At 47.9% G+C, this 12,432-nt stretch overlaps 1 protein-coding gene across 1 annotated transcript in view; it reads left to right on the top strand.

The window, feature by feature from the left end:
- ntmt2 (N-terminal Xaa-Pro-Lys N-methyltransferase) overlaps positions 1-12,432 on the top strand; it is a 28,125-nt gene that overhangs the window by 1,472 nt on the left and 14,221 nt on the right. The window contains exon 2 of the mRNA XM_061683204.1: positions 8,099-8,271. Coding sequence (XP_061539188.1) covers positions 8,099-8,271 — 173 coding nt within the window. The remainder of the gene's footprint in view (positions 1-8,098; positions 8,272-12,432) is intronic.

Here is a 12,432-nt window from a genome sequence, read left to right as displayed (position 1 = left end):
AACTCAGTTTTGCTCCCGCTGCCTTTTAAAAAACATTGTTTTAGCATGCACGCATGCTACCGTATGTTTTAAGCTAGCGTATGTTCTACCATGCCTGCGCCCAATAATAGTATGTGTATGTGTTATGTCTTAAGTATGTGTTAAATACAGAAATAGACCCCGTAACAGAGACGGCGCCTTTTCGTGCGCAGGTGCGCCTTATGGTCGTGAAAATACGGTACATACTTTTTTTATAAGCATGCAGCACTTTGTAAGTGTGCTCTATAAATAAACACAGAAAATCCTGGTGAAAACAATAAAAGTAAATAAATAAATACGAAATTGATATAAATATGTATGTATGTAACAAAATGTAACAGTAGGCCTACTGGATGTGATGTGGAGGAAGGGTCAGTGTCGGCGTGAACGATGACGAAACAGACCAGAGATAGATCACGGCACGTAATAGTTCACTTACTCAGGCAACTAAGAAACGAAGATGTAGAAAGTCTACAGCACTCAGCAGGCTTTGGACATGATCCTGAACCAAGTCAACCCTTGCAACTCCAATAGAAAAGACATAGCCCTTCAGCTGAGTTCATACTCTGAAATTTCTTCTAGTATGATTTCCGAAACATCCTATATTCATTTGCTAATTATGGCAGTTGTGTTAGGAAAAAATGAAAACAAGCATACTTCACGTTTCGGAATTATAATTGATCATTTGAAAATGATATCGTTCCGTAGATTTCCAACCTTTGTTGAGGTTTTCATAGCTCACATCATTTGGATATTTCATTGCTCACATCTAAAAAAATATGATCACCCCACACATGAGGAGACTTAACCGCTACCATAAAAGAGAGGTCGACTGGAGACACACACTTGACCAACAGAGAAGGCAAAAGATGGCACAGTGTTGTGTGAAGAACAGTTCAGAAGGCATCTCTATCACAGCCCAATTGGATCTGAATCTTGAATTGAATCGCTGTAGATGGAGAGCCAAATGTGTTGGTCCGAAGAACGGTGTTGAGTCGCTTCCAGAGTTTCCTCTGTTTCGTCGACTGTTGGGAGGCTTCGAAATATTCAGCATGGACGCCAGACAGAGCATGACAGTTGGTTCATGGCCCTCCAAGAACTAATGGCATTCATTCCCATCCTCCTCTTGCATGGGGTGATCAAACTTCCATCACTCCGTGACGCATGGTCAGCAAAACTGGGACACCTGCTGAATGCCCATGTCCTTTATCGGGCAAGCACTGGCGTGAAAGAAAGACGGGTGGACTCCCTGGTGGAGCTTGAAAGCGAGCTTTGCTCAGTCACATATGGGAGCCAAGAAGGCACACACTGATTTTCATAGAAATGACTAGCTGCACGCTTACACAACACTGCATACACGTTTTTGTTTGATACATCTCATTACAGATGCACACGCAGATCTGCTTATAAACATCTAGTTGCATGACACTTAGTCACACGGACACAACCGCACAAAATATCAGCACAGTGTACGTTCGGAAATTCAGTCAGACGCTCTCACCGTGCCCCGAGATTGTGGCACTCAAGAGACAGCGCGTGCTCCATTTTCTATAACTTTACGAATGAACATGTTGGCTATTGGCAGGAATACGTCAGTACCTAGAAACGATATGTTTATAAGGAGATATGGGTGTGTATCTGGAATGGGATGTATCAAACAAAAGTGTATGAAGTGTCATGTAAAGGCCTCTTAATATTCCCGCTGCCGCGCGGCCGACAACGCCCGCGTTGCATCACGTGAGCGACGAATTGGCCCGCGCGGCCCCTCTGCGTAGCTTGACATGTGCAAAGGCAAAAATTGTTGCTGCGCGTAGAATGGTTAGCACATCTGGGTCGGTTCAAATCTGGGCTTCCCTGTCTGGAGTTTGCATGTTCTCCCCGTGCCTGCGTGGGTTTTCTCCAGGTATTCCAGTTTCCTCCCACATCCCAAAAGCATGCATGCTAGGTTAAATTGAAGACTCTAAATTGCCCGTATGTGCGAATGGTTGTTTGTTTATATTTGTTTTTTGTTGTTTGTTTGTATTTGTTTTTTGTTTATTTGCGATTGGCTAGCAACCAATTCAGAGTATACCCTGCCTCTCGCCCAGAGTCAGCTGAGGTAGGGTCCAAGGACACCCGCGACCCAAGTGAGGAAAAGCGGTATGGAAAATGGATGGATGAGCTATTTTTCTCGTCATCATTATATTTGTCCAAACAAATATACCTTTAGTTCTACCAGGCAGAAAAGAGAGGTCGACTGGAGTTACTGCGTTACTTCCGGTTTAGTGTAATTTTAAGTTTAACTGTTAAAATCAAATTGATACGTCTCGTAAAAGGGCACCACGTCACTTTTTATATTGATAAAATGACGAGAAACCTTTTTTTCTAAGTCTCGCAATTTGAAAGTTGCTACATGAATTAGATAAGCGTTCTAGACACCCAGAGGTTTTTTCTCAAACCCAACACACACAGCTGATGCCGGTAATGAATTTTTATAGAAAATGTAATGAGATCTAAGCATAGGAAGCATAGGAAACAACAACAACACACAGGAGAAGACGAACATTGGCAAAGGAGACTGACTTGTGATGTGAGGGCGGAACGAGCGGGTAGTGACAAATGCATATAGTTGGGGATTCCTGTTCACCTTAATTTAAACCCAAATATGCACTAATCTGTACCTTTAGTAGACCGCAAGTTGGATTTACGTGTGTTGACCAATTCAGGCAGGCGGGTCGACCTTCCGGGAGTTGGCAAGAGCGCTCACGAGGGACGGTTTGGAGAAAAAGGAAGGAAAGAGAAAAAGACGCACTTCAAGTGCAGGATGGCCGGAGCGCTGGCAGTGGCAATGCTTGCCACGCAGTCAGGGAAAAACACGCACCGCAATTACCTCCTCGTCAGTAAATTGCCCCACACCTAAACGGGTAGCTTCGGGGAGTTGGCAGGTGCTTCCTGCGGTTCACGCTTGGCAGCGCGGCAGGGAAGTTCGGTGTCTCCCAGCCTCCGCCACCTCATGGTGAGAGGTGGGGGCTCCCGGGCTGGGCCAGATCTTCAGCAGGAGCTTCTGGCTTTTATCCGCTTCAGAGAGCGAATGTATACTGGGTTGTCCCCGGGGTTTCATCCCGGTGGGACATGCCCGGAACACCTCACCAGGGAGGCGTCCAGGAGGCATCCGAAACAGATTCCCAGTGCCACCTCATCTGGCTCCTCTCAATGCGGAGGAGCAGCGGCACTTCTCTGAGCCCCTCCCGGATGGCCGAGCCTTCTCACCTTATCTCTAAGGGAGAGCCCGGACACCCTGCACAGGAAACTAATTTTGGCCGCTTGTATCCGGGATCTTTTTTTCGGGCACGACCCACAGCTCGTGACGATAGGAGAGTATAGGAATGTAGATCGACCGGTAAATCGAGAGCTTTACCTTTCGGCTGCGCTCCTACACCACCACAACGGACCGATACAAAGTCCCCATGACTGCAGACGCTCACCGATCCGCCTGTTGATCTCCCGTTCCATTCTTCCCTCACTCGTAACCAAGACCCCAAGATACTTGAACACCTCCGCTTGGGGCAGGATCTCATACCCGACCTGGGGAGGGCACTCCACCATTTTCCGACTAAGGACCATGGTTTCAGATTTAGAGGTGCTGATTCTCATCCCAGCCGCTTCACACTCGGCTGTGAACCGCTCCAGTGAGAGTTGGAGATCACGGCTTGATGAAGCCAACAGAACCACATCATCTGCAAAAAGCAGAGATGCAATACTGAGGCCACCAAACCGGACCCCCTCTACGCCTCGGCTGCGCCTACAAATTCTGTCCATAAAAGTTATGAACAGAATCGGTGACAAAGGGCAGCCTTGGCGGAGTCCAACACTCACTGGAACAAGTCCGACTGACTGCCGGCAATGCGGACCAAACTCTGACACCGGTCGTACAGGGATTGAACAGCCCATATCAGGTGGTTCGGTACCCCATGCTCCCGAAGCACCTCCCACAGGACTCCACAAGGGACACAGTTGAACGCCTTCTCCAAGTCCACAAAACACATGTAGACTGGTTGGGCGAACACCCATGCACCCTTGAGGACCTTGCCGAGGGTGAACAGCTGGTCCACTGTTCCATGGCCAGGACGAAAACCACACTGCTCCTCCTGGATCTGAGATTCCACTTCCCGACAGACCCTCCTCTCCAGCACCCCTGAATAGACCTTACCAAGGAGGCTGAGGACTGTGATCCCTCTGTAGTTGGAACACACCCTCCGGTCCCCATCCTTAAAAAGGGGACCACCACCCCAGTCTGTCAATCAAGAGGCACTGTCCCCGTTGTCCACGCGATGTTGCAGAGGTGTGTCAATCAGGACAGCCCCACAACATCCAGAGCCTTGAGAAACTCCGGGCAACTCCTCACATCCACCCCCGGGGCCTTGCCACCGAGGAGCTTTTTAACCACCTCTGTGACCTCAACCCCAGAGATAGGAGAGCCCACCCCAGTTACCCCAGACTCTGCTTCCTCATGGGAAGGCGCGTCGGTGGAATTGAGGAGGTCTTCGAAGTATTCTCCCCACTGATCCACAACGTCCCGAGTCGAGGTCAGCAGCGCCCCATCCCCATAATACACGGTGTTGATGGTGCATTGCTTCCCCCTCCTGAGCCGCCGGATGGTGGACCAGAATATCCTCGAAGCCGTCCGGAAGTCGTTCTCTATTGCCTCACTGAACTGCTCCCACGCCCGGGTTTTTGCCTAAGCGACCGCCAAAGCCACATTCCGCTTGGCCAGCCGGTACCCATCAGCTGCCTCAGGAGTCCCACAGGCCAAAAAGGCCCGATAGGACTCCTTCTTCAGCTTGATGGCATCCCTCACCGCTGGTGTCCACCAACGGGTTCTGGGATTGCCGCCACGACAGGCACCGACTATCTTATGGCCACAGCTCCAGTCAGCCGCCTCGGCAGTAGAGGCAGGAAACATGGTCCACTCGGACTCAATATCCCCCGCCACCCCCTAGGAAGTGGGTGAAGTTCTGCCAGAGGTGGGAGTTGAAACTCCTTCTGACAGGGGATTCTGCCAGACGTTCCCAGCAGACCCTCACAATACGTTTGGGCTTGTCACGTCGGATCGGCATCTTCCCCCACCATCGGAGCCAACTCACCACCAGGTGGTGATCAGTTTACAGCTGCGTCCCTGTCTTCAGCCGAGTGTCCAAGAAATGCGGCCGCGAGTCCGATGACACGACGACAAAGTTGATCATTGAACGGTGACCTAGGGTGTCCTGGTGCCAGGTGCACGTGTGGACACCCTTATGCTTGAACATGGTGTTCGTTATGGACAATCCGTGGTGAGCACAGAACACCACTCGGGTCCTGATTGGGGGGCCGTTTCTCCCAATACCGCCCTTCCAGGTTTCATTGTCATTGCCCACGTGAGCATTGAAGCCCCCCAGCAGAACGATGGAGTCCCCAGCGGAAGCGCTCTCCAGCACCCCTTCCAAGGACTCCAAAAAGGGTGGGTACTCTGAACTGCTGTTTGGTGCATAGGCACAAACAACAGTCAGGACCCATCCCCCCACCCGAAGGCGGAGGGAGGCTACCCTCTCCTCCACCGGGGTGAACCCCAACATACAGGTGCCAAGCCAGGGCGCAATAAGTATACCCACACCTGCTCGGCGCCTCTCACTGTGGGCAACTCCAGAGTGGAAAAGAGTCCAACCCCTCCCAAGAGGACTGGTACCAGAGCCCAAGCTGTGTGTGGAGGCGAACGCGACTATATCTAGTCTGAACTTCTCAACCTCACACACCAGCTCAGGCTCCTTCCCTGACAGACAGTTGACATTCCACATCCCTAGAGCCAGCTTCTGTAGCCGGGGATCGGATCGCCAAGATCCACGCCTTTGGCCACCGCCCAGCTCACACTGCACCCGATCCCTATGGCCCCACCCACAGGTGGTGAGCCCATGGGAAGGGGGAACCATATTACCCTTTCGGGCTGTGCCCAGCTGGGCCCCATGGGTGCAGGCCCGGCCACCAGTCACTCGCCTTCGAGCCCCACCTCCTGGAGCCCCACCTCCAGGCCTGGCTCCAGAGGGGAGCCCCGGTGACCCGCCTCCGGGCAAGGGAAACCTCTGGTCCCTCACCTAGGATCTGTTTGCCATGGGTGAAAAAGCCCCAGACAACTTAGCTCTTAAGGGACACACAACCCCCTCCACCACGATAAAGTGAGGTGATTTTCCAAGCCCCACAGAATATTATGTACTATGACGATGTAAACACCAAAACCACCGAATGAAAGAGCAGACTCTCTTCTTTCGTCAGAAAAAAAAAGATTTGTTTCTAGCTGATACTGTTCTTTAGTAATCAGCAGTCAAATATAGGCTACTTTCAGCTAAATCTGTTCCTGGAAGAAAAAAATGGAGAAAACAGCCTTTTTGTGAAAGCAGACACATCAAGCAGAACAATGACTTTGACACCAATAGTTTTTTTTTCTTTCGTGAAAATCTCAAACATCTGAACATAAAACAACACTGAGAAAGTACTTTTGACTGAAAATTAATTTATTTACAAGTATAACTATTTACAGAATTTACATTCGACAAAAATGCATGAACAATTTAATTTCAGATATGAAACATTCATATATGTACATATATATATAGAATATATTCGCCACTAGTGACTGTATTGCTGCAAACCTGAATGTCTAATGTCAAATCTGTTGTTAACTGGACGAGATGAAATGTTTCACTCCACACCACAAATGCCACATTGAAAACATTAGTGTTCTCAACAAATACACAACGTTTGAAACATTTATTACAGGTATTAAAGAGGATGAGCGTGGAAGAATGCAAGGTGAGGAAATGATCTCATTATCTTAAATCCAATAATTAATATTTTATTCCACTGGTTTTAAACCACAAAAGAATCCTAATATGGAAAAATAACACTCAAAGGCGGTCCACCCCCCAACGTTTTGGTCACGAAGGTGGTATGAAGAGAGGAGGGGCCATAAAAAGGGCCAGAGCTGTGGTCAGTCGGCTTGGTCTCACCCGACCAATTTGCAGACGACCGGCCCAGGCAGGACGCCACCTCACCCTGAGGTGACGAGGACATCCCCGCCTGCAGAGCATCCTGCAAGCGCTCCGAGCTACCCTGTTTGGGGGCCTGAGCTCACTCTGAGGGTACGGAAGCGGACACAACTTTCCTTTTTTCTTCCTTTCCGCCGAATCCACCTGTTACCCTAGCGGACCGGGCCGGTCGAACATTCGGAGGCTTGACCTGCCTGCCTCAAACGTGTTCAGAACACGTAAATCCAACATTGCAGTCTACTAAAAGTACAGATTAGTGCATATTTGGGTTTAAATTAACGAGAACAGGATTTTCAAATACGTGCTAATCGCCTCAAAGCAGCTTTAACGCTGGAAGACAGATTTGGCATTGTTCAAACTGCACACAAAATGGACTTTATACCGATCTGATCGGCTTGATCGGTATCAGCCCATAATTAGCATTTTATGCTGATTGGCTGATCGGCCCTAATGTCATAATTCGGCGATCTGATCAATGACGTAATTGATCAGCCAATCACAGCCGCAAAAAACATTTACTCCGCGTCACCGTCATATACAGTATATTTTAATCCAAAAGCTCGTTTATTTTTAGCCTTGTCGCTTGTCTTTTGACGTAGTACTGTAAATATCTGACCCTCAATCTTCGTGACAAGAGAAGATGCAGCTGGATAAGACAGCAGACGCGATTTATCGATGTCATTCAAAAAATAAAAAGCCTTAAATGGAAATGGTTGGCCACGTTGCTCGAAGAGCTGACAAAAGGTGGACCACAGAAACTATCAATTGGATACCACTGGGCACAAACCGAAGACCTAAATGTAGATGGATAGATGAAATTATTAAACACACCGGAATACACTGGCAACGAATAGTTCTTGGAAACGTGAAGAAGACGCCTTCATCCTGCAGTGGATAGAAAATGACTGCTGCTGCTGCTGATGATATATGCACAAATGTCCTTTATGTTTTATCTTTTGTATTGTTTTTTAGTCTTTATAAGTGTGTGTGGCAATGTAATGTCATGCATTCATTTGCCCTAACAGTGAAATTGTTTCCAGTCACATGTGAGTACATCCAAGGAGTGAAACAGTTCTACTACAGAGCTCAACAGTTCTATGAGGATGTGCCAGCCTCAGAAGAGGGAATGATGGGAGATTTTGTGGAGATATCCAATGTGGATCTAGAAACTTCCCGCCAGTTTCTGAAGAGGTTTGTGGTAAGCGCGACTAAAAAAATATTTTTTTAACCACTGAATCAGTCGGGTGTATGACACTTTCAACCCAAAGTTAGCTTCAGTCCACCATAAAATTAACTATTGTTCAATATTGTCAATTCTCCTTTACAAAGATCATTGTCAGTGTCATTGTCTGCAAAGAGAATCAAACATTCACAATGATGTTATCACTATACCTGAGAGATAAGCAGTCAATCTAATGCTGCTGTAAATAACTGAAGATGTTTTTATTATAAAAACCCCAATTCCAATGAAGTTAGGACATTGAGATAATAAAGGCATATTACAATGATTTGCAAATAATTTTCAACCTATACTCTATTGACACACCGCCTTACAGAATTCCTTCCAAACTTGCGAAGAAAACTGGGGACCTCAGTCGGAGACAATATTGATGGGAATACCATGGAGTTTGAACATATGCAATACAATACATTACTGTGAGGATGACTGAGTTACCTTCTGAGGGGGGGTAGGCCGGTAACGAAGTCCACGGCGATGTGAGACCAAGGGCGGCTTGAAATCGGCAAAGGGCGCAGCAGACCAGCTGGGGGCAGTAAAGAAATAAAGTAACGTAATTTCCCATGTATAATGCGTACCCATGAATAATATGCACCCCCAAAGTTGACCTCAAAATTCTGGAAAACCCTTCTACCTATGTATAATGCATTTTTACAATGCATGATTTTGCTTCTACCCATATGATCAAAACATGAAATATCTGTATTTTGTTAGTTTTTTTAAAGAATTATTCTGAAGTTCAGCACTTTATTTGAACACGTCATTCTCTTATTTTGAAATTCACAGCCCTACTTTTATTTAGTTAATGAGAAAAGACAGTTGTGCTCATGTTTAATTACCCAGGCAGAATTTGCAAGATGGGTACAATTCTTGAAAGAAAACATGCAAAGCGTTACAAAAAGCCATTTCTAATGCCTGGATCAAACGACAAGACAAATTTGGTCTTTCCCAATTGCACTATGTCAGACTACTGCCATAAAATTTGTGGCAGTAGTCTGACATAAAACTTTAGGATTCCAGCGAACAATAGGGAGAGCTATTACCGCTACTGTAGTTTATGGCGCTGAAGTGCCGGCTGTTTTATTTATCGAGGGAATTCACTGGCATACTCCTTGTGGCAGTCCATATTCCTCCAAACTCCAGCAATAACAGGAGTGAGGCGCTAAATGAGCTATACCATCATATCAGTGAACTGCTGACAGCCCACCCAGATGCTTTCCTCATCCTAGCTGGGGACTTTAACAATGCTGACTCCAAGGCTGTGTTTCCTAAACTCTACTCAACTTTCCAAAATGGGAAAATAACACCCTGGACAATGTTTTTACCCCACTGAGAGGGGCCTACAACGCCCTTCCCCACCTCAACCTTGGCGCCTCAGACCATCTCACTGTTATGCTAATGCAAACTTACAGACCACAGGTTAAAGTCTCCCAACCAGTTAGGAAACAGGCTCGAGTGTGGCCAGAAGGGTCCCCTGAGGCACTTTAAGACTGTTTCGTCACCACAGACTGAACCTTGTTCAAACTGGCTGCCACCTACAACTTCATCACAGACCTTCAGGAGTACACAGAGACTGTTACTGCCTACATAAGCAAGTGCATGGATGATGTCACCCCCACTAAGTCCATCAGTGTCCGTGCTAATCAGAAGCTATGGCTGTCGGGGGAGGTCTACAGACTACTGAAAGTCTGCAACACAGCTTTTAGATCTGGGGATGAGGAGAGCCTGAGGACAGCCAGTTTGTCTCGTGGCATCAGGAAGGCCCAGAGGGAGTACTCCAGGAAGATCGCCCACCGCTTCAGTGAAAGCAGGGACACCTGGAGTCTGTGGCGTGGTATTCAGACCATTACGAACTATAAATCCTTACCAGAGACCTGTGACAGCTCCACCTCCCTGCTAAAGGAACTAAATGACTTCTTTGCTCGCTTTGTGGCACACAACAGCACCCCTGCACACAAGACTCCACCCCCTCCTGGTGACCAAGGGCTGATACTGATCTGGGACAGCGTGAAAAGATCCCTTGACAGGATCAACACAAGAAAAGCCCTGGGCCCAGATGGCATACTTGGTCGTGTTCTGAGGGACTGTGCAGCTGAACTCACAGATGTCTTCACGGACATCTTTAACACCTCCTTGAGTCAGGGTGTTGTCCCCACGTGCTTCAAAGACACCACCATCATCCCGGTCCCAAAGAAGTCGTCTCCTTCCTGCCTCAATGACTACTGTCCAGTAGCACTCACTCCCATCCTGATGAAGTGCTTCGAGCGGCGAGTCATTTATCAACCCCCCCATGGACCCGTTCCAGTTTGCATATCGGTCCAACCTGTCTACCGATGACACAGTCTCCACCGCCCTCCACTCTGCCCTCACACACCAGGACTCTAAGGACTTCAGCTCAACATTCAATACCATCATCCCCCAACAACTGATCTACAAATTGGACCAGCTGGGTCTCAAAACTTTGATGTGCAACTGGCTGGTGGACTTTCTGACAGGGAAACTACAGGGAGTATGGGTCGGTAGCACACATCCAGCACATCACTCTGAACATGGGGGCCCCTCAAGGTTGTGTGTTGAGTCCCCTCCTCGTCACCCTGGTGACCTATGACTGCACACGACATACAGCTAGAACCTCTTCATCAAGTTTGCAGATGACACAACTGTGGTGGGTCTCATCAGCAACGGGGACGAAACAGACTAAAGGAGTTAAGTGAGCCGCCTGGCCGGGTGGTGCACAGACAACAATCTCTCCCTAAATGTGGAAAAAAACAAGGAGATTGTTGTGGACTTCAGGAGAGAGAACTCCCAGCATGCTCCCCTGAACATCAATGGTGCTGCGGTGGAGAAGAGTGCGGAGTAACAAGTTCCTGGGAGTGCACATCACCGAGGACCTCTCCTGGACAAGCAATACCTCATCACTGGCCAAGAAAGCTCCCCAGCATCTCGACTTCTGCACTAGCTGAGAAGAGCCAGAGCCCCTACCCACATCATGTGCTCGTATGACAGAGGGACTATAGAGAGCAGCCTGACCAACTGCATCACTGTGTGGTACGGAGCCTGCACCGCATCCTGCCGCAAGACTCTCCATCGCATAGTGAGGGCAGCTGAGATCATTGGAACCTCTCTTCCCTCCCTGCAGGAGAGTTACATCACCTGCCTTGACTGCGGAGTCTGCGGGCCAGGACTAGCCGACTCAAAGACAGTTTTATTCATCAGGCTGTCAGGAATCTGAACTCTCTGCCCGCTCAACCTCTTCTGTCCTCTGCCCACCTGAACTCTGAACTCTGACGCCTCACAAACATGCGCACACACACACACACACACACACAATCAAACATGCAGACACACACAAGCTAATTTAGCAGCATTGGGGTTTTGTCATCGAATTTATGTCTTATTTGCCTTGGTTCTCTCACCTTGACTATGTTGCACACATCACCTGATCTTTGATATTTGCACATTAAATTAATACTTTTTATACTGTATATACCATAGTTTTATTTATAGAATGCAGCGATATGGGGGGCACAAGTCAGTGAAAACTGTAGGCCGGTCCCAAGCCCGGATAAATGCAGATGGTTGCGTCAATAAGGGCATCCGGCTTCAAACTTTGCCAAATAAATATGAGCGTTCATCCAAAGAATTCCATACCGGATCGGTCGTGGCCCGGGTTAACAACGTCCACCACCGGCACCGTCAACCTGCAGGGCGCCGTTGGAAATTCAGCTACTGTGGGTCGAAGTCAAAGAAGAAGAGGTGGAAAGTGGGTTCTTCGGCAAAAAGAGAAGAGGAAAGCACAGAGCCTAGAACTGAATGTGGGGACTTTGAATGTTGGGACTATGACAGGAAAATCTCAGGAGTTGGTTGACATGATGATTAGGAGAAAGGTTGATACATTGCGTGTCCAGAAGACCAGGTGGAAAGGCAGTCAGACTAGAAGTTTAGAGGCACGGTTTAAATTATTTTACCATGGTGTAGATGGGAAGAGACATGGAGTCGGGGTTATTTTAAAAGAAGAGTTGGCTAAGAATGTCTTGGAGGTGAAAAGAGTATCAGATCGAGTGATGAGGCTGAAACTTGAAATTGAGGGTGTTATGTGTAATGTGATTAGTGGCTATGCCC

The sequence above is a fragment of the Phycodurus eques genome, chromosome 8 (assembly GCF_024500275.1).
Source record: "Phycodurus eques isolate BA_2022a chromosome 8, UOR_Pequ_1.1, whole genome shotgun sequence".
NCBI classification, from domain to species: Eukaryota; Metazoa; Chordata; class Actinopteri; order Syngnathiformes; family Syngnathidae; genus Phycodurus; species Phycodurus eques.
The sequence above is the reverse complement of the archived record's forward strand: the minus strand, read 5'-3'. Positions and strand labels throughout refer to the sequence as shown.